The 21,675-nt window shown below is 47.3% G+C and overlaps 3 protein-coding genes across 10 annotated transcripts in view; 1 reads left to right on the top strand and 2 right to left on the bottom strand.

The window, feature by feature from the left end:
• Stk36 (serine/threonine kinase 36) overlaps nt 1-9,757 on the bottom strand; it is a 26,881-nt gene extending 17,124 nt beyond the window's left edge. The window contains exons 1-10 of one of the 4 annotated variants that reach the window (XM_006245174.5): nt 9,462-9,757; nt 8,884-9,056; nt 7,793-7,933; nt 7,603-7,680; nt 4,924-5,054; nt 4,040-4,289; nt 2,511-2,604; nt 2,101-2,270; nt 1,774-1,961; nt 883-982 (exon numbers count right to left, since the gene is read on the bottom strand). In XM_006245174.5, the coding sequence (XP_006245236.1) occupies nt 883-982; nt 1,774-1,961; nt 2,101-2,270; nt 2,511-2,604; nt 4,040-4,289; nt 4,924-5,054; nt 7,603-7,680; nt 7,793-7,933; nt 8,884-8,967 (1,236 nt within the window). In that variant the 5' untranslated portion in view covers nt 8,968-9,056; nt 9,462-9,757. Of the gene's footprint in view, nt 1-882; nt 983-1,764; nt 1,962-2,100; nt 2,271-2,510; nt 2,605-4,039; nt 4,290-4,802; nt 5,055-7,602; nt 7,681-7,792; nt 7,934-8,883; nt 9,057-9,461 lie in introns of those variants that run through there. The other 3 variants (NM_001173986.1, XM_063266974.1, XM_063266975.1) reach the window with 3 other exon arrangements.
• On the top strand, nt 9,642-16,514 carry Rnf25 (ring finger protein 25). Of its 4 annotated transcripts, none has more exons than XM_006245172.5 (10): nt 9,642-9,750; nt 12,108-12,182; nt 12,434-12,533; nt 12,626-12,693; nt 12,799-12,868; nt 14,132-14,203; nt 14,300-14,431; nt 14,750-14,839; nt 15,561-15,695; nt 15,860-16,510. In XM_006245172.5, the coding sequence occupies exons 1-10, from the start codon at nt 9,710-9,712 to the stop codon at nt 16,436-16,438; spliced, it is 1,362 nt and encodes a 453-aa protein (XP_006245234.1). In that variant the 5' UTR covers nt 9,642-9,709; the 3' UTR covers nt 16,439-16,510. The 4 variants fall into 4 exon arrangements, with proteins under 4 accessions (XP_006245234.1, XP_038939286.1, NP_001012004.2 ...); XM_039083358.2 differs by having other exon boundaries at nt 9,689-9,750; nt 12,381-12,533; nt 14,747-14,839; NM_001012004.2 differs by having other exon boundaries at nt 9,702-9,750; nt 14,747-14,839; nt 15,860-16,514.
• A 1,095-nt stretch (nt 16,515-17,609) lies between these two features.
• Nucleotides 17,610-21,617, bottom strand: Bcs1l (BCS1 homolog, ubiquinol-cytochrome c reductase complex chaperone). 2 transcript variants are annotated; one of them, XM_017596370.3, is made up of 8 exons: nt 21,146-21,617; nt 19,912-20,304; nt 19,691-19,830; nt 19,326-19,520; nt 19,051-19,114; nt 18,669-18,838; nt 18,062-18,179; nt 17,610-17,948 (listed from the first exon to the last, which is right to left on the bottom strand). In XM_017596370.3, the coding sequence occupies exons 2-8, from the start codon at nt 20,229-20,231 to the stop codon at nt 17,699-17,701; spliced, it is 1,257 nt and encodes a 418-aa protein (XP_017451859.1). In that variant the 5' UTR covers nt 20,232-20,304; nt 21,146-21,617; the 3' UTR covers nt 17,610-17,698. The 2 variants fall into 2 exon arrangements, with proteins under 2 accessions (XP_017451859.1, NP_001007667.1); NM_001007666.1 differs by having other exon boundaries at nt 21,357-21,587.
• Nucleotides 21,618-21,675: the final 58 nt, after the last annotated feature.

Here is a 21,675-nt window from a genome sequence, read left to right as displayed (position 1 = left end):
AGGAGGTCAGAGAAGGTATTGGATTGGTTGTGAGCCAGCTACTACACTGGTAGCAGGAATCGAACCAGGGGCTTCTGCAAGAGCAAGTGCTCTTTTTTTTTTTTTTTTTTGTTCTTTTTTTTTGGAGCTGGGGACCGAACCCAGGGCCTTGGGCTTCCTAGGCAAGCGCTCTAACCACTGAGCTAAATCCCCAACCCCGAGCAAGTGCTCTTAACTGCTGAGCCACCTTTTCAGCCCCATGATACAAGCTGAAATTATTTCAAAATATAAAAATTAGAACTCTACCATAGACACAAAAGGTTGAAGAAGAAATACGTACTATGATGTAGAATCGAGGCCTAAAATAGATCATATGGTAACAGAGGCACAATGTAAGGCAACACACACAGGATAATGTAGAGAGCACCAAACTGCACATGTACATGTAAGTACATCTATATACATGTATGTACATGAACATGCATGTGCATACATGTATGTACATATGTGTGACAGTAAGAAAGCTTGACGCTGGAAAGGAGATTAGTAAGGGAGCCATCTTTGGAATGTGTACAGTTCAACAGAGACCTTCGTTCTTATTTACGTTTTGGTTTTTTAAGAAAAGGTTATATTATATAGCCCAGGCTAGCTGGATATTCCTAGGCTCAGGAAATTCTCTTCTCTTATCTTCCTGAAGGAGGATCCTCTCATCCTTCCAAAACCTGGAACTATAGGGAATGTGCTAACATCTACCTTAGGACCTCCACCTTTATCTGTGCATTCTGATTTTTGAGAATTACGTGTTCACATGATATGTCAACAAGGTTCTCTTTAGCACTAAGGGAGCTTATGCTTACAGCTCATATTGTTCTAGAAATCATGCATGTAGACCTAATGCCCCACCTCGTTTTCAGGATCCACTGCATCGGTGCTCCGCCGACCCATCGTCTCTGGCCTCAGCTCAGGGAAGGCTTGTTCACACTCCAAGGTGATGTGGTTTTCCCTGCCAAACAAGCCTGGGAGTAAGACAACTTCCGGACTGTGAGGCTTAAGGCTCACTGCTCTGTACCTCCCTCCAGGCTCAGGAAAAGGCCTAGAGGAACCAGTTGTACACATAGATAGAGGTTGTTTCTTAGAGGGTTATGGGATACGGACAGTACAGTATATGTTAACATCCACACACAGATTCTTTTTTTTTTTTTGGTTCTTTTTTTCGGAGCTGGGGACCGAACCCAGGGCCTTGCGCTTCCTAGGTAAGCACTCTACCACTGAGCTAAATCCCCAGCCCCCCACACACGGATTCTTGACTGCCCTCCCAGTCTGATCTACTCTCAAGTAGATTTGTGTTTTATTCATGACTTTCCATTCGAATAATCTTCCCTTTTGGGCAGAAGTGGTCCTTATCCCTTCAAAGTACAACTGAGACATAGATTTCTCAAATTTTCTGAATCAAGAAAGAATTAGAGGGACTGGAGAGATGGCTCAGCAGTTAAGAGCACTGACTGCTCTTCCAGAGGTCCTAAGTTCAAATTCCAGCAACCACACGGTGGCTCACAACCATCTGTAATGGGATCTGATGCCCTCTTCTGGTGTGTCAGAACCCAAGAATCTAGGACTCATACTTCCAAAGCCCTATCTATCTATCTATCTATCTATCTATCTATCTATCTATCTATCTATCTATCTATATTTAGGCTATGGCTAACGACAGAGCCGTTTCACACTGTGATCGTTGCCAGAGTTCTGCTGAAAATCTCACACATGCACACACACAAGTTGCTTTACCCTTCTCACCGAGGTGTAGGGGGTGCTTCTCCAGCCCCCCAGTCTTCCCAGTTGTTCTTCATTTCTGAAGCCAGTAAGCCAGCCAAGAGGCTTGACTCCTGAGGAGTGGCCTTTAGACCAGGCACAGGGGCTGTGCTGGGTGTCACCTTGCTGAGCCTAGCTTCTTGATCAAGGGTGGATCCTGTATTTTGGTCTTCCTAGGGTTGGGTAGGAGACAAGAGAACTATTTAGGCTCTTCAGATCGTTTTGCTAATTCACTAAAAGTCGTATCTTCCCCTTCCCACGTACCCAAACTCTAGCCTGCCCCTGTTATATATTTTCCTCGGACCCACACACCTTCTGCTTGGCTTCTTCAGCCATGCGTTTACAGGCCTGGCGCAGGATGCGGGACTGGTTACCCTTGGGTGCCAGTCGATGGGCCTGTTCATCTTTTAGGACCTGAAGTTCTGGGGGTAGGCGACTAGTAAATGGGGTGCCCAAGTTGGAGCCTGCTGGTTCGGTTATTACTGCATAGAGGGAAGAGAAGACATAATTGTTCTGGGGCTGCAGTCATCGAGTCTACTTGGCAAGGGACATCAGTGTCTCTAGGCCTCTGTGAGAAAAGGCTATGTTGACAAATAAACGAAAAGCAGGAATGGTAAAGGCATAAGGAGTAAAGTCCAAGTTGGGAGAGGAAAGAGGTGTGGCATCCAGAGAGCAGGGAGGGAAGAAACTGGGCCAGGGCCCCGGGAACCCTGATGACTCACTGGTGACACGGCCGGCAATAAAGGGGTGATGTAAGAGGTCTGGCCAGGACAGACGCTGCCGGGGGTCCTTAGTGAGCAGCCCCTGCAAGAAGTTCTGTGGAGAGAAATCAAACTTTACCAGCCCTTCTCTCCAGGCTCTCCCTAACCTCTCAGCAGTACTGATGAGCCAACTCGTGCACCTGTTCTTACAGCAGCTCAAACACAACCTTAACAAGGCTCCCTGTAGGATCCCAGACAGACCACTGCCTTCATCTCCTAGGGGGCCGTAACTGCTATCCACAGACATTCCATAATCCACGAGTAAAAACAAATCTCTGTGCACTATCAACTCTGGGGAGTAGGGAGGAAAATCTAGAAGAGGGGATGCTGCTTGAATTGTCTTCTTCAGAAAGCAAACATCACAGTCCTGGATGGTCTGTGGATGGATGTGAACAGTTGAATGTATGTACGGCTAAACACATATACTCGTACACAAACAAGCAATGGTTCAAGGATGTATAGGGAACACTCAAACACAGAAATCTTTCAGTGAATTTTCAGATCAGGGAGGAACAGAAAGGGTCTATGTGTTAGGATGAAACCCTTAATTAGATGCGGAGCAAGAAGGGAAGGTAGGAGCTGGAGGATGGCTGGGTGCTTGAGAGCACTCACTGCTCTTCTTCCAGAGGATGGGAGTTGGGTTCCCAGTGCCCACATCACACAGCTCACAACTGCCTGTAGCTCCAGGAGATCTGACCCCTGTAGCCTCTGAGGGTGCCTGCACGAATAGACACGCACTTAAATAAAAGTAAATCTTTTAAGAAAGAGTAATTTAAAAAATAGAACTAAATACATAAGCCAAAACAGAAGAGAATGTGCTAATAGGCTGTGAGCACACTGCTAAGACACGGTGACTGGAGCAATCGCAGCTGTCTCTGAAGGCCCCTGCAAAGCTGCCTGAAGAGGAACGAAAGTCCTAGTGTATGTCCCTCAGTTAAAGCTCCTTTATTTAACTTGTTTTAAAGTTATTTGAGCACCATCCATCTTAGATAAGTCAGAGAAACTCATAATGAGATTCATTCTGGGAGAAGCGTGTACTTAACTCCTGCTGAGGCTCGCAGCCTTGCCCTTTCTCCCCCCACCAACCTGCTAGGTCCCACTTCCTGTCACCCACCCCTAATCGCCAGCCACTTTAGCCACTGCAGAGCACTAAAAACAGCGTGGGGAGCACCTGCATTGCATCTGACACTGTCTCTGATAGGGGATCAGAGGGACTGGGGAATGTAACAGCCCAGTAGCTCTTCTCTCCTCGTGGCTTGAAATGACTTCCTACTGTGGTAAAGCACAGCCTGCTGGCATAGGCTGCAGGAGCTATCATCCTTAAATCCAGCAGACCTTAGAACACACTCTTACAATAGCCTCCAGGGACTGTGCACCTGCAGTAGAAAAGCAAAGCTGTTTGGCCTGCGCCAACTTTGGGAAGTAGGTTTTGGAAAGGGGGTAGGAAGAGAGGAGGGCAGGTTTCTGATATAGACGTCATCTTCCATTACCTTGAAGCAGGAAGTAATGGTGGAGGGCCAGCGCACAGGGTCCTTGAGAATGAGGCTAACCAGTTGAAAGATGCTGGTGGTGTAGAAGGGAGGTGTGCCTACAGCCAGCTCATACAGGATGCAGCCTACAGACCAGAGGTCTGCCGTGTGGTCATATGGTCGCTCCTCCACCAGTTCTGGAGACATATAGAGCGGTGTGCCTTTGATTGAGGTCAGCACCATGGTGTTGGTGCTCATAGCTCGGGCAAATCTGCAGAGGTGACAGGATAGAAATACAGAAAAAGAAGATCACCGAGACCTACTCACATTTGGAAAATCACACCTGGGGACAGGTGCCTGATGACCAGAATTCCACCCCCAGGACCCACATGGTAGGAGGGAAGTGACTCCTACAAGTTGTCTTCTGACCTCTGCAAGCATGCCATGGAGCATGAGTCCCCACATCTCCATACTACAACAAATAAATAAATGTCATAAAAATATTTTTAAAAAGAAAATTAAGCTGGGCAGTGGTGGTGCATGACTTTAATTCCGGCCCTTGGGAGGCAGAGGTGGGTGGATCTCTGGGTTTGAGGCTAGCCTGGTCTACAGAGTGAGTTCCATAATGAGTTCTTTAAAAAAGAAAGAAAGAAAGAAAGAAAGAAAGAAAGAAAGAAAGAAAGAAAGAAAGAAAGAGAGAGAGAGAGAGAATAGAAAAAAAATCTGGCCATTTACTACATGTTAGCTATGGGATAAGCTGAACCAAAGGAGACACACACAGTACCTTCAATTAGTTCCAAAGGCCCAGCCTCCAGCTCTGGTTCTAACCTGAGGCTTATGTAAGCCCAGCGGAGAGTCTAGGACTCCCTGAAGGAGAAGCACAGACGGAAGCTCAGAAACCCTACCCAAAGTCACAGAGTTTGATGCCACCGCCCTTGGCGAGAAGAATGTTCTGAGGTTTCATGTCTCGGTGTAGGATGCGGTGGGAATGCAGATAGTACAGGGCTGACACCAACTGGGCGGCGATGGCCTGAACCTAGGGGTCAGACAAGTGAAAGAAAAGGTCAGAGGACAGAGTCAGCTGACAAGCCAAAGACTTCCGGAGCCGAGGCTAGTTTGGTTTTCTGTTCTCTTCTCTTCTGGAACCTCATGGTTCTCTATAGCCTCCTTGGGTTTCTGTTCCCCTTAATTCATCCTTTTATTTGCTCATTTATTTATTCAAGGAGAATCTATTGTATTTCTCTTATTGGCTGCGTGACCATGAACAAATTCTTCTGTGCTTTCCCAGAGTCACCATCTAGAAGGTGAGAATAACACAGCATGTACCGCCCAGTGCTAGTGTCCAGACTAACGGAGGTAAAGCACGTACAGCAATGCTCAGAATGGGCTGGCATGAAGGAAATACTCTGTGCACATTAACCGTTTTAAATAAGGGAAACTTCCTCTCAAGATACACGAACACTCAAACACGGCAAACGAGCCAGTAAGGTTTTTTTTTGTTTGTTTGTTTGTTTGTTTTTTTATTTATTTATTTATATTTTTTTCCGGAGCTGGGGACCGAACCCAGGGCCTTGGGCTTGCTAGGCAAGCGCTCTACCACTGAGCTAAATCCCCAACCCCACCAGTAAGGTTTTTTATTTGGTTGGGTTTGGTTGAGTCTCATAGACCCCAAACTGGCCTAGAACTTGCTATGTAACTGAGGATGACTTTGAGCTTCTGATCCGCTTGCCTCTACCTCAGCAGTGCTGAGACTGTATGTATGTGCTACCAAGTCCAGTTTTATGTGTACTGGGAATCCAACCCAGAGCATAATGCATGCTGGGTAAGTACTCTACCAACTGAGCTACACCGTCCCAGTATAAGGTGACTGCTTACAGTGAGGAGATTTCTGGGGTTGGAGGGCACCTACTTGTGAAGAGTATAAAGAAATGTCTAGAGTGATTGTAGGGACACTCCTCAAACAATTCCCACTGCCAGCCTCTTTGTCGTAAGGGCGAATCCTAACCTAACAGTAATCTTCTCTCACCACTCTAAAACTGGCCTTCCTTCCTTAAAGGCATAGTAACCATGACCGATATCTACAGTATTAATAATAGCTATTTCTCATTTTGATGAACTAAACCACTAATCCCCAAATAGCTTACAAGGTAGGTATTATTATTATTGTCATTTTACCAATGGAGAAACTAAGCACAAAGACATGAGTAATTTGCCCATGGGGACCCAGCTAGTGAGGGGCAAAGTTAAGATTTATTTATACCCAGATATTGTGGCTCCAGGGTTTAAATACTTTACTCCCACACTATACTGCCTGCAGATATAGCTAGAGTCTTGCACTCTATTTTTTTTTTAAGATTTATTTTATTGTATATGGGTACACCGTCACTGTCTTCAGACACACCAGAAGAGTGCATTGTATCCAATAATGGATGGTTGTAAGCCATCATGTGGTTGCTGGGAATTGAACTCAGGACCTCTGGAAGAGCAGTCAGTGATCTCAACCACTGAGCCATCTCTCCAGCCCGAGTCTTGTACTCTTCAGAAAATGGCTGGTGAGACGGCTCCGTGGGTAAAGGCATTTGATGCCAAGCCCAGTGATCTCAGTTCAATCCCTGGGACCCACAGGGTGGAAGGAGACTCTGACTCCTACAGTTATCCTCTTATCTGTGTGCTCTGGTCTGCATGTATATGCACATACCTCCCCCCACATACACTACACCACACACACACACACACACACACACACACACACACACACACACACACACAAAATAAAATGGAAGAACTGTCAGGGGCTGGAGAGATGGTTCAGTGGTTAAGAGCACTGACTACTCTACTAGAGGTCGTGAGTTCAATATCCAGCAAGCAGTTGGTGGCTCACAACCACCTATAAGGGGGATCTGATGCCCTCTTCTGGCCTGCAGATATCCATACAGCAGAGCACTCATACAGTAATAAAATTTAAAAAAAAAGAATTGTCAGAGCTGAGAGGATGGTTCCACTGGTGAAATGGCCACCGCACAAGCATGAGGACTTGAGTTTGGGTTCTTAGCATTTGCCTTTAAAGCTGGGCCTGGTCTCCCACACCTATAACCCTGTTGTTTTGGGGAGAGGGTAACGATAGGCAGGTCCCTAGAGCTTGCTGGCCAGTCAGCCCAGCCAATCATCAACAGTCTTCAGGCTTAATAAGAGATCGACTTGGGTTGGGGATTTAGCTCAGTGGTAGAGCGCTTGCCTAGCAAGTGCAAGGCCCTGGGTTCGGTCCTCAACTCCAAAAAAAAAAAAAAAAAAAAAAAGAGATCGACTTTCAAAATATTGAGAGCAATTGAAGAAGACTCTAACCTCTGGACTCTACATGCATGCACATGTGTGAGCACATGCACCTACACATATGTGCACATACACTATAAAGAGAAAGACATACATAATACATACATATAGACAGACAGACACACACACACACACACACACACACACACACACACACACACACACAAATAAACCTTGACGGCCTCAGCTTGCATCCTAGCTCCTCACCGAGACAGAGATCCAAAGTGTGGGAACATTTGAGCCAGGAAGCATACCTGCTCTTCAGGAAGTTTTCCATCATCTTCCAGAATCTGAAAGAGCTCTCCCTCAGCATAGTCTGTCACCACCACCACCTGTGAGGAGAAGGCAGCATAGCACTGACAGAACAGTCATGCACTCTTGGGATGGGAAATGCCTGGTCTCCTCGGGCATGGAGAGAGGCAACCCAATACCATCAAAACATACCTCCTTGTCAGTCTCGAAGCTGTCAAGCATATGCACAATGTTGGGATGCCACAGACCCCGCATGATTTCAATCTCTCGTTGCAGATTCCTCAGCTCTTTCTCTGAGCGCCCCAGTTTGGGGATGAACTTCAAGGCCACCACCTGTCAGTGGCAAAGCGAAGAGTCAAGGCCTAACTACACCATCAAGAAGTGCAAGAAACTCTCATGCCGGCTGAGCTGCCTAAGACACTCTTCATTCTGTCAGGCTGCCTCTAACTGGCACTGGGTGAGGCGTCCAGCTTGCATGAGCTATCACACATGCTGGGGCGGGCTTTGGTGTTACAGCCGTCTGTGAGTCATTTCTGCTCCTGTGGGTAAACCCTCATTTATACTTGTTTAAGTAACCCCAAATAAAACACACATTCTCTCTCCCTCCCCTCTCTCTCTCTCTCTCTCTCTCTCTCTCTGTGTGTGTGTGTGTAAATACTTTAAGCTTTATCTCAGAGTGCCATGATTCAAGACTTTATACTTCTGGACCAACTCTTAGTATGAATGCAAACACATACTTACCCTCCCACCTCCACTTTCCCCACTAGGGGACTATGGATTTACTCTGGCTTTGTCAACCCATCACTGGGGGAAACAGTTACTGGCAAATAGATCCCTTTGATGGGACCCTGGCAGAGGTTTTCTGACATAAGCAAAGGACTCAGGTGAGATGTGGGGGAAGGAGAAAGAAGATGGAGAGATGGAAGGACTTCAAGGGGTCATCTTCGTAGGTCATACAAAGGACAGTTATAATTTTTGTCGTTCAGTAGATGTCAGGCATCGTATTAAGTGATTAAGTGTAAAGTACATTTAATCCTCAGACCCTATCAATCTTCCCCCAGTGTACAGTTTGGGGAAACTGAAGCATGGAATGGTTAGGTAGTTTGCCCCTAGTTCTAAGGCCGGGATTTGATTCCAAGAAATCAAATTTCTGAGCCTATATACCCTAGGAAGTATGCTGGAGTCAGGGTCTAGAAATATACACCGTGCAGCCCTTCTGTCCCAAGTCTTTACTGGACAAGTGGGTCACCAAATCCCACTTAAAAGATATCCTTGTTCACTACCTGAGCACTGTATTTTTTCCGGCCCTTATACACTCTCCCAAAAGAGCCTTCTCCAATCATCTCCAAAACGTGGTACTTTTCCATGGCAAGGGTTTCAGGGTCTCTCAGAAGGCAGAAAGAAGACGGTGACAAAGAGCTATAGATCCAGGGATGGTTCCACACATCTGGGAGGCCTGGCCCACAACATGGGAGAAAGATACACGTTATCAGCCTTGCTTTCTCCTGTTTTTCACAATAACCAAGGCCTCGAATACATGACCAGGGTGGAAAGATGATCAGGTCTTAGAATGTCTCGGGCACCCCCACCCAGGCTAGGTGCCCGGTGTCCCCTTTCCCCTCTCTAGCAATGCTCACCAACATGCTCCTTTTTTGCTCTCCCAAGTCCCTGATATCCTCAGCTGGCCCAGCAACACCACTCCGATCCTGACCCGAGGTCCCCTACCCTGCCCCCAGCCTAGACCTTCAAACTGCCCAGACTGAGGGCTGGTGGCCCTGGGCCTCTACCGGGGTCCCTCCCAGCTGCCTGCGTTACTTTTCTCCATTCCGTTGCAGCTCTCGTTAGTTTCCCACACTCTTACCAGTTTTACTCCCTGGAACTGGTCAGAAGTTTAGAGGACAAAGCTCTCAGAGGTGTGTGACAGATGCGAACCGCCCATTAGCACTTTCTAGGGCACTTCTGTCGCTTGGCTAGCAGACCCCACAAAGGATCTAGAGTCTGCAGTTGCCTAGAAACGGCGCCAGCTTTCTTTTACTCCGCCCCGCCCTAGTTTTCCGCCTCTAACTTCCCAAAAGGTGTTTCCGGTTCCGGCCAAGAGCCGGAGAAGACATGGCGGCGTCTGCGTCTACAGCTGCCGGGGAAGAGGACTGGTAACTTTGGGTCATAGGTTTTGGCTGGCTGCCTGGATCTGGTGCTGGGAGCTAGCAACAGCTTCGGACCGTCCGAACCACCGGCATAAAGGGTGGATCATAGGGAGAGGGATGGAAGAGACCCTGACATCCTTTCGTAGGCGAGCTACTGAACCGGGAACGGAGGGTGGAGGGACGCCGATCTGGGAAGGGACTGGGTCTACAGCGGCCTGGCCAGCTGGGCCCACGCCTTATCGACCCGATTGCCCACTCTACGGGCCTACCCCGCCCCACTTCTCCCTGATGTGATTTTCTGGGCACTGGAGGATGGTTGCTCATCATCACACCTCCCGCCTCTAGGAACGGACGCACTCCTCGTGCCTCTAGGACCCTGCCCCATGGACCAGACCATTTCTGTCTATGCGTTTTTCAATCTTCCCATATAACCAACAGCACTAATAACTATTGTCAGAAAAGCCTTACTCCCCTCATAAGATCTCCTACTCTCTCGAGCATTCTTAATAAGAAACCAAAAACCTTTAAGGATTTTGGATTTTGGACATAAGATAAAAATGTGCTCACTTCGTATTTAATTAGCTTGATGTGATGCCGACCAAACCAGCTAGCTCAGTGTCAGCTATTAAAAAAAAAAGTGGGTGTGGCATTACCTCATAGAGTACTTGGGAGGATCACTGTGGATTTGTAATATGCATAAGCCTGCTTCTCATTAATTGCCTAAGTATAAGACTGCGAGAGACTAAGGTAGCCCAAAGGACATCTGAGTTGAGGCCTTACACTGTTAGTATTAGGACAGCCTACTGTTGACCCCCATCTGTAACCTCTGACCTTATTTACTCCTAGTCTATATCTGACATCCAAGACTCAGCTGACCTAAGGTGGGCAAAGTACTGAAGGAAGTCTTACCTGCGGCTGCACCTCAGTGTTCTGTTGGTTTAGGGAGCCCAGCCAGACTAGTGCTTTTCAATGTTGGGAGGGACTTCTAACATATGAAGGGACACCTGAGCCATGACAGAGTAACAGTGTTTGCAGTAGTCTATAGTAGCCAGAATGTCTTATTTTTTTTTAAGATTTTTTTAATTTATTCATTTATTTTATATATATAAGTACACTGTAGCTGTCTTCAGATACACCAGAAGAGGGCACCGGATCTCTTTACAGATGGTTGTGAGCCACCATGTGGTTGCTGGGAATTGAACTCATGACCTCTGGAAGAGCAGTTGGGTGCTCTTAACCGCTGAGCCATCTCTCCAGCACGAATGTCTTATTTTTAATTTGTAAAATAATAAGTTTTGTATTTTAAGGTTTCTGCCTAAGGCTTAAGAATGCTAATAGTAACCATTACTGATAGAGGTGATAGTGGGGTGCGCGCCTTCTCGGTGGAGAGGAACTGTATAAGAAAGCAGATACAGATATATATATATATTCATTCACCTGGGTAGCGCTGTGGACAATCACTCTTCCTCGATGTTATAACCGCTGTTTTTTCTGTTTAAATGTGAGCCCACTGATTAATATCAGGACCACGAGCCCTGTCTTGGCCATGATGATCAGGACTAACTACACATCCTGGATCATGTGTATACTCGGGGTCCTCAAACTAAGCCCTTTTTCCTTTTAAGGGGGGGGGTCACTTAAACTAGATACTATGTCTTAGACATTGTGCAGTTTATATAACCAAATCATTTATACCTCTCGTAGTAGCCCTAGTGAGTATGCTGTATTATCACTAGGTGGTAGACAGTGTAACTCAGGCTTCTAAAAAAAGTAACCTGACCACATAGCTTGGTAAATAGTTTCTGCTCTACTATTTGCTACAAGGCCTATGACTCTTCTAATACAGTATAGCTTTTATATTACCTAGACCTGTTTAACTTGCTATGTCCTTTTGAGGATGTTTACACTGACTGGTGCTGGCAAGATATTGGCTGTAGCCAGAACACTGGGATCTGTGCTATACAGTAATATAGGTGGGCAGAAATAATATTGATAGCCTTGTTAATGAATGAATGTCAAATATGCAGGTCAGAGGGAAACCCACTAAAGGATAACCTACGCTGTAGAAATGTAAGCAGGGAGCCAGAACCTGCCTCTGATTGGTCCCATTCCTCCTGGGTTACGGTTTGGTTAGTTTTAATTCCTCTGGGAATGTGTTTTCTCAAGTTGGCAGTGTGATCTCCAAAACTTTAATTCCCATGCTTTCTACCTGGCTTGAAGAAACACTTCCCAGTTTTAAAGAATAATTTGGCCAGAGAATGTATTCAGGCAGATTTTTTTTAAAAAAAGTCAGTCTTCATCAGCCTTGGCAGCTTAGGTAGGGAGAATTGCAATGGTGATTCAGTCTCCCCGTTACTCTCCAGGGTCCTTCCCTCTGAAGTTGAAGTATTAGAATCTATCTATCTGGACGAACTACAGGTGATGAAAGGGAACGGCAGGTACGTATTCAGCAAGGGGCGGGCAGGGGTCTCAGTCGTGAGAGAATTCTACACAGAATCTGGACTTAGGGTACTCTGAGCCTTGCCTCAGAGGTAAAGTTTATCTACTATTCCTTTAAGCCTTCCTCCCCCAGCCCAGAGAAACAAGCCCAATGTGCATTCCTCTACTGCTTTACTCTCTCACCCCCTCCTCCCTAGCTTTCAAGCCCCTGCCTAGTCACATCCTGCGTCTTCACTTCATCCACCTGCAGATCACCATGGGAGATCTTCATCACTCTGCACCCTGCCACCGCAGAGGTCCAGGATTCGCAGTTTGTCTGCTTTACTCTGGTTCTTCAGGTCCCCGTGCAGGTGAGGCGGCCTCTGCACAGTAGTCAAGGGAGGAAGGGGAGAGCCCCCAGCGTGCATCACATTCATGACTGTTCGTTGCTTTTCTGCATCAGTATCCCCACGAGGTGCCCCAGATCTCCATCCGTAACCCCCGAGGACTTTCAGATGAGCAGATCCACAAGTAAGTTGGGCTAGTTGGAACAGGGACAATACAAAATTCAGCTCAGCCAGCTGAAGGAAGGGTGTGGATTTCATATTGGCTTCTTCTTGTTTTTTTTTCCCCCAGGATCTCACAGGCCCTGGGCCATGTGGCCAAGGAGGGACTAGGCACTGCCATGCTCTATGAACTCATCGAGGTAAAGTGTGATAGCCTGGTAAAATATCCTTCCTTTCAGACAACATTATATCTGTAGGCAGTACATTTAGTCTTTGTTTGCACAAGGCCTCAATTAGTCTAGAAAGATAATTCCTATGTCTCAAAAAAAAAAAAAAAAAAAAAAAAGTAGTTCGAGTAGCTCCCTTGTAGTTGTCAGTTCCCTTTCTCTTTTTGTTTGTTTATTTATTTATTTTTGGTCTCAGGGTTTCTACTGCTGTGTTAAAAATACCATGATCAAAAGTAACTTAGGGAAGAAAGCATTTATTTCATCTTATGCTTCCAAGAACAGTCCATGACTGGGGAAGTCAGAGTAATAATTCCAGGCAGGAACCTGGAGACAGGAAGAAGCCATGAAGGGGTGCTACTTACTGGCTTGTTCTTGCTCAAACTGCTCTCTTATAGCACCCAGGACCATCAACCAAAGGGATGCCCCACCCACAATGGGCTGAGCCCTTCTCCATCACTCATTAATTAAGAAAATGCCTCACATTTTGCTAGGCATCTGCCATAGGCTATGGCTTGCCTACAGGCCATTTTTATGGAGGTATTTTCTCAGTTTTGGTTCTTCACAGATGATTCTAGCTAACCAAGGCAGGGTCTCACTCTGTAGCTCTGGCCAGCCTGAGAGAGCCATCTGCCTCTGCCTCCCAACTGCTGGGATTAAAGGTGTGTGTCCTCAAGCCCTCATTTTCTCTGCTTCAATTTCAGTACTTTTCCTTTTTTCTATACCAAGGTCCAAACCTAAGGTTTTACATACATTGGACCAGTGCTCTTGTACTGAGCTATATCCATACCATGTTTAAACCTTTTTAATTCTGAGAATGAGTCACAAAGTGGTCAAGCAGGCCTTGAACTTGTGACATCCTGTTTCTGTCTCCTGGGTAGTTGGTATTATATGCTGAGCCAAGGCATGGTGGCACACACTTGCTATCCTACCGCTTGGGAGGTGGAAGCGAGAGAATCCGTAAGTTCAAAGCACCTTTAGCTAAAGTTCAAGGATGGCTTGGGCTACATCAGACCCTGTCTTTAGAAAAGAGAAAGAAAACTGTGTAAGCTGTGCTTAGTGAGAGAAGTAATTGACTTAGATTTTGAAACCAGGAAGGTCAAGTGAGGCAGCACAGAAGAGGGATCCTTGCAAGTAAAACATTACCAGGATAGGAGCCAGCTAGTCCTGGAAGAAGTATCTGGGATGTGTTCACAGTCTCCTGCCTCCATGTTTCAGCAACATCTTCTCTCCTTTCAGAAGGGGAAGGAGATTCTCACAGATAACAACATTCCCCATGGACAGTGTGTCATCTGCCTCTATGGTTTCCAGGTGGGTTTCTCAGCTGGGATCTGGGATAAGGTTGAGCAGACTGGGAAGGGCTCGTGAGTGGTCACTAATGCAGGACCTGCGTCTGTCTTCCCACAGGAAAAGGAGGCCTTTACCAAGACACCGTGTTATCACTACTTTCACTGCCACTGCCTTGCCAGGTACATCCAACACATGGAACAAGAGCTGAATACACAGGAACAGGAGCAACAGCATGTTGTCACCAAGCAGGTAGACATCACCAGACACACTCTCTCACTCGGTACCCATAGACCTCATCTCCATCTCCAGCCCTCTACTTTGGTGTCCTTTCATCTTTTTAGTTCTAGATACCTTTGAGATTAATTCTTACCCGTGTCCGGAAAGAAAGGCATCCTTGTGTGGACTGACACATTGCATGAAGCCTTGCATTTCCAGACCTCTCCCTAGGCAGCCCTTTTCTCCTCTGTTCTACCTCATTGCTAAGCAGCTAACGCTTATGCCCTTTGGTCCCAGCCCTCGGGCTGGCTGACAGGGAGCAGGATGTGATTTCTCCTCTTGTTTTAGAAGGCAGTCGGTGTGCAGTGTCCTGTGTGCAGGGAGCCCCTTGTGTATGATCTTGCCTCGCTGAAAGCAGCCCCTGAACCCCAACAACCCATGGTAAGGGTTTTCCTTCTGCTCTAAGCCAGGCATTCTCTAAGGAGAGAGAAGTGGCATCTTGTCTCTGCTGAATTCTCTGTGGAGTTGGGTTTGACTTGCTTAAGAGTACTCTGCAAAGCCACAGCCCCCACCAGGAGTCTAAGGCTTCAGAAGCCCAACTCTGAGGAACAAAACCAAGAACTGAGTATTGGGAATATGGCTCATTTGGAAGTGCACTTACCTAGCACACAGAAAGCCTTAGGTTTGATCCCCAGCAGTGCACTAAAAAACCTGGTATATGGTGGTGTACTCACAATCATGGCACTCAGGACGGATAAACAGTTCAAGGTCATGCTTGGCCATACAGTGAGTTTGAGACCATTCTGAGCTATATGAACCTCTTGTCTAAAACAAAACAAAAAACCAGGAACCTGGGCTGGAGAGATGGCTCAGCGGTTAAGAGCACCTGACTGCTCTTCCAGAGGTCCTGGGTTCAATTCCCAGCAACCACATGGTGGCTCACAACCATCTGTAAAGAGATCTGATGCCCTCTTCTGGTGTGTCTGAAGACAGCTACAGTGTACTTATATATAATAAATGAATAAATCTTTAAAAAAAAAAAAAAAACAGGAACCTTGTGCAGCTCCCTAGGACAATCCTAGAAGAGTTAGGGTTCAAGTCATCTGTCTGCTTTCTCATTTTGTTTCTTTTCCTCCTGCCCTTTTGCTTCCTTTCCTGTAAGGAGTTATACCAACCCAGTGCAGAGAGCTTGCGCCAACAGGAAGAACTCAAACGGCTGTATCAGAGGCAACAGGAAAAGGGTGGCATCATTGACCTGGAGGCTGAACGGAACCGATACTTCATTAGCCTTCAGCAGGTGAGGAAAGGCTCCCCCTTGGCCTCAGATGTCTCCAGAGTTCTTAGGAATGCCATGGCCCTAGGGTGTGCTTTCTTCTGCTAGCAAGGTTGTGGTTGATGATGGTTGCTGATAGTGGAGAGGGGTCCCCCTTGATGCATCACCTCTGCCTCTCTTCTCTCCAGCCTCCTGCTGCTCTTGAACCTGAGTCAGTAGTAGATGTCTCAAGAGGACCCCAACCACCTAATACCCTTTCTGCAGAACAATCTACTTCCCTAGCTGCCCAATCAACTCTGCCAACTCCTTTACCCATGGCTACCCAGTATGTTTATGAGAAGACTTCGGGGGCTGGGCCAAATCAACAGAGGCTGGGTGAGACCCAGAAATCCATGCTAGATCCTCCACGACCTGGTCGTGGCTCCTGGCGACAGTATGATCGGAGGCACCCAAAAGGCGGGGAGTGCTGCGCCCCAAAAGGTACCAGTGAAATCCAAGAACTGCCACCTCCTGAGAAGCCTCTCAAGGAGACTGTGGACTTAAAGGCAGAACCCCGTAACAAAGGCCTCACAGGTCATCCTCAGGAGAAGGGACCTGGTAGCTGGCAGGGCCCCTCAGCTCGCAGGACTCGGGACTGTGCTCGCTGGGAACGCTCCAAAAACCGTACACCTGGTTCTTCCTATCCCCATCTACCTCGGGGCCAGGGAGCATACCGGTCTGGTACTCGCAGGGAGCCCCTGGGCTTGGAATCTGAGGAAGGTTCCTAGCAGTACTGTTGGGGGACAGGGAACTGGGGTGGGAGGGAGGCAATAAAGAGATTTGACCTTTGCTTAACAGCAGCTAGCTTATGTGGTATGACTCTTTATGATAGGGGCTCCCACCTTTCTTGTAAGGCTGTCCACCAGAGACACTAGGGTAAAAGGGTCTTCCCTGCCAGTGTGGTCAGGTTTGAAAAGACATTTGTGCAGAATACTTAAGAAGTAACACAGCAAATAATTCCATCCATTCCCACATTTGCACACATGCATTGTTCAGCTGACTGGCTGGTGGTTTTGAGATAAGGTACCATGTAGCCCAGACTAGCCTCAAGCTTTATATAGTTGAAGAACTCCAGATCTTTCTGTCTCTATCTCCTGAGTGGTAGGATTCCAGGCCATTGCCATCATGGCCAGTTTGTGCACACCAGGCAAGCATTCTACCAGCTGAGCTCCATCCCAAGTACTTCTGTTGTTTTAAGGGGAAAGTCTCACTGTGGTGTTAGGTTGGTCTTAGGATTTTTTTTTTTTTTTTTTTTTTTTTTTTGGTTCTTTTTTTTCGGAGCTGGGGACCGAACCCAGGGCCTTGTGCTTCCTAGGTAAGCGCTCTACCACTGAGCTAAATCCTCAGCCCCAGGATTTTTTTTTTAAAGAATTATTTATTTTATGTATAGGAGTATGCCATCACTGTCTTCAGACACACCAGAAGAGGGCATCAGATCCCATTCCAGATGGCTGTGAGCCACCATGTGGTTGCTGGGAATTGAACTCAGGACCTCTGGAAGAGCAGTCAGTGCTTCTAACTGCTGAGCCATCTCTCTAGCCCGGATCTTAAGATTTAACACTCTTACTACCTTAGCTTCCCAAGTTTTAGAATTAAAAGTGCGTACCACATGCATACCTTTAATCCCAGTACTCAAGAGTCAGAGTCAGGCAGATCTTCTACCTGGCTTATAGAACAAGTTCCAGGACAGCCAGGACTATACAAAGAACTCTGTTTCCAAAACAAAATAAACAAACAAATGGGGGTGGGGGAGTGTGTGCCACAACACCAGGCAACAGTGTATCTTACCCGTGTGGCCTTTCATGATTGCATCTACTTTTCCCAATGGCGCTCCTCCTCCTCTCCCTCGCTCAGGCCATGGCCCCACCACTGGTACATGTAGATCTTGCAGGCACCTGCTATGGCAACTCCTGTTTTATTCTCAATTACAAACACAGCAATGGGAAGAAGAAGGTCACCAACCAGATTCGTGTGACAGGCCTGGTGGGTCACCTCAGAGATTCGACATTGTGAATGGCCCCCATGGGGTCATTTTTATACAGCATGAAGTAGCCTTGCACCTGGGCAGGACTAATCTGGGATGTAGCTTTAAGGACATGTTCAGCAAAATTCTCAGCCAAAGAAGGCGCTTGTCCTGGATAGAACCTCTGGAACATCTGGGTCAGCTGCCAGTGTGAGCAGTAGCCCACATACTCCTTCAGATCTACTCGCCCAGGACGTATCAGGGCAGGATCCAGCCTAAGGAAAAGCAGAGTCACAGCCAACAGTCCTGCTAGCTCCTGAGACAGTCTCCTCAATCCCCCAACTCTCCTGAGGTGTACAAGTGGAGCTTTGCCTTCCTGTCTCCTTACCTGTCAATGTGGTTAGTGGTCATGAACACAATTCGAGCCTCGGTAGAGGCTACACCATCCAAAGCATTAAGCAGTCCGCTGAAGGTGAGGCGACCTAATCCTTGGTACTTTACAGGGTCTAGAGGATGACAGGGATGTGAAAGGTCATGGCTCAGTTAAAATCCCCTTCAAGAGGCTGATAAGTAGGGAGCCCCAAATCCCCTTCAGCTCCCTACTTATCAGCCTCTTGTTGCTGACTTAGGCCTCCAAAAATGTTTCTTGTTGACTTCTGACCCTCAGTGTCTTAAATAACTACTTTCCTGGGTCAGGAACCTAGCTCTGTGGTTAAAACAAATAAGCAGCTACACTAGTCTGAAGACCCAAGTTTGATCTCAGAATCCAAGTAAAAAGCTGGATGCAGTGGCTTCCAGTGGCACATATGTAAACACTAAGGCATGTTGAAGGCAGAGACAGGAGTATGGCAACAAGAGAGACAAACGGTACATGGTGAGAACTGACTTCAAAACGTTCTCTGACCTCCACACGCGTGTGCCTACACATGTGCTTGCACACACATGCACACTACACTAAAAACAAAAGACTCCCCATCCCCAGCATCCTCACTCACTCTCCACGGCCAAGTCTCTACTGAGAAAAGCAGCATCTACATCTTCCAGGAGCACCAGGCTCTGCTGGGGTGCTACGCTTAGTAGATGGTTGAGCCGGTCGTCCGAGAGGCTAGAGTCTGTGAGACTTAGCAGGCAGATGCTGTGTTCCAGTTCTCCAGCCAGAGCTGTTCTGTGGACAATGACAGGGAAGGAGGTCCTAGGTAGCCTGAAGAGTCCTAGGAGGTAGGCCACACAGGCCTGCGTTTCCTATACCCACTTGATGCACACCTAGGGAATCTCATGTTTACCCTGATTCTTGGTTCCCAGATTCATTTCTAATGCTTTCAGTCCAGTTTTTCTGCAAAGGCTGTTTCTCAGAGTCAAGAGAATTTGACTACTCACATAAAACTGCTCTTTCCACAACCAGGGGGCCCATAAAGAAGGTAGCCACGTCTGTAGGGGATGCCTAGGGATATAACCAGGATAAACAAGACCTAAAGTGAATCATGTACTCTGGCCCGGGTGTCCACATTTACCCTCAGCTCTGCTCCCTATCAGTGGTCCTAGTATCAGAAAAAGATACCCTCATAGACAAGTTTTCTTTCCCTTCACCTGAGCTAGACTATTCTGTAACTTCATCTGGCTACAGCCTCGCCAAGATTCCAGCTGCCACTTACCTCTGTCAATGTACCACTTGGGATTATCAATAAATTCTCGGATATCTTTAACAATTCGGTCAGCCAGACCCTGCTGTAGGACTACAGAATCCAGTGGCCGCCTCCGGCGTGGATAACCGAAGGTTCGCCATTCAGAACCCACAGCTGTGTACATCACAGTCTTCCCTTCCTCCTGCTGCAGAGCCAGGGCTCTCGCTGGGAGCAAGGAAACAAAACAGTAAGTCTCTTGAGCACAGCTGATTCTTCAATTAGGTAGAGCTCTGACCTGTACCCTTTTCCCAAGGACTTGGATCCTTATTCCTCCTTTGCAAGCAGCAGATGCCCAACCTCCCCATTCCTGAAAGCCTGCCTGTGCCATCTCACACCTTCCTCCAGGATGTTGAAGAAAACCTTTCGATCAGTGCCCAGGGCCGTGAAGGTGACAGATTCCCAAGGAGTCCCCGTTTGCAAGTCCACCATCTGCATTTCTCGATTTCGCTCTACCCGGATCCATTTTCCCTGATACCTGGATAAAATTGTCAAAGTGGCCCGATTTCTTCCATTGATCCACCCTCTCCTCAGAGCTCTTCCTAACTTCCAGTCTTACCAAATGAAGTGGTTTCCAGGGCTGGGGATGAATTCAAACTTGGTGGAGATTCGGCCACTTTCATGCTGAAGGTATGAGGTCTCAACACTGAGGTGCTGAGTGCGGGTGCTGTGCCGGGTCAGCCAGCTAAGCAACCAGGCATAGCTTCTGTCTCTAGCAGGGACTTCCAGTGTGATCATGTAATGGCGACGGAATGCCACTAGACCCAACTGGGCTCCTTTCCGGGCCATAGCCAGAGCTGTACCCACACCTACCAGCCCAAATCCAGCCCCAAAGTAGGGATTGTCTTTGAGGGCCAGAACAAAGTCTGTAAATGGCATCTTGAAAGGAAAAAACACAGATGCTCACGGGTTCTGAGGCACTGTCAAAACCTAGAGATGGAGAACAGCAGAACTGGAAGAAAGCATAAGACTAGTTTAGAAACCAGAGCGATCAAACTTGCTCCGCTCCCTCCCACAGAAGCAAGACGGACGGCTCAGCAGAACTTTGTTTCAGTGTCCTTTTGTGGAGTGGGAATGGTGTTGGAATTCCAGGGTAAAACCCCACCATTTTGCTCTTCAGGTAGACTTTTTGCCAGGAGAGTTTCTCAACTCCAAGAAGCAATGGAACCAGCTCGACACCAGGATATTAGAAAGGGAAGACTTGGGCTGGAGAGATGGCTCAGCAGTTAAGAGCACCCGACTGCTCTTCCAGAGGTCATGAGTTCAATTCCCAGCAACCACATGGTGGCTCACAACCATCTGTAAAGAGATCTGATGCCCTCTTCTGGTGTATCTGAAGACAGCTACAGTGTACTTATATATAATAGATAAAATAAATCTTTAAAAAAAAAAAAAAAAAAAAAGGGAAGACTTTGGTCCCCGGCAAGAGCAGAGATAGAAGGGTCCCCACTGAATGGAATCAGCAAAGGTGATTTCTCCATTGATCCGTCAATGACCACATACATGCCTTATCATCAGAAACGCCTTTCAAATATTCTCTCCGTCATACTCCATTCCCAATGTCCTGTACAGACTATTACTTCTCACCTAAACTATTTCATGCAAGTTATTTTGGTTCTTGAGGTGATGTCTGAATGGACCTTTAGTGCCTGCATCATCCTGCCACCAAACCCAGACCCGCTACAATTCTGTCACTTGTACTCCAGCTCCCTCCCACTGGGTTCTGTGACTTGCTCCCATTGGATTCGAATAGGACAGCTGATATGCAGGGATGTCCACATTAGGATGCCTACCTTTACTAGCACCTCGACAGATATGCAAATCACTATCTACCTCCGGCTCACTTAGTTCTGTGGTATCTTCTTTATTCCAGGCATTCTTTTTAATTGAGATCTTATAGGCTACTTCTTCCACGGGGCCTTTTTCAAATTCAACCCAATAAGATGTGACTAAGCCTAACTTAATGCCCAAGGGGTTAGGGGGAGCAAATTATTTCCGGCACACCTCTCCTGCAACGCTCCTCCACCGCCACTCTGTCCTCCGTCTGGCACGCCGGGACACCGGTGAATTGACAGCCGTGACCTCCGCTAAGGCTCAGAGCCGAGATCCAGAATTCCAAAACACTTTTGCATGGACAGCCACTGACGAAGATCTCCTGGCCTCCGGCTACTGACCCTGACACACAGCGGCTGACTCCCGGACACCCTACACAACCCAGCCCGCGCTCCCAGGAACGTGGTCGGGAGAAATCTGTCACTCCGCCCCCTTACTTTCATGACTCTCTGGCCCTCAGACTCGATGGTTTCGCCAGTCCGTACTCGGA

Source organism: Rattus norvegicus, chromosome 9 (genome assembly GCF_036323735.1).
Source record: "Rattus norvegicus strain BN/NHsdMcwi chromosome 9, GRCr8, whole genome shotgun sequence".
Lineage (NCBI taxonomy): Eukaryota > Metazoa > Chordata > Mammalia > Rodentia > Muridae > Rattus > Rattus norvegicus.
Note: the sequence above shows the minus strand (reverse complement) of the source record. Positions and strands in the feature narration are given on the sequence as shown.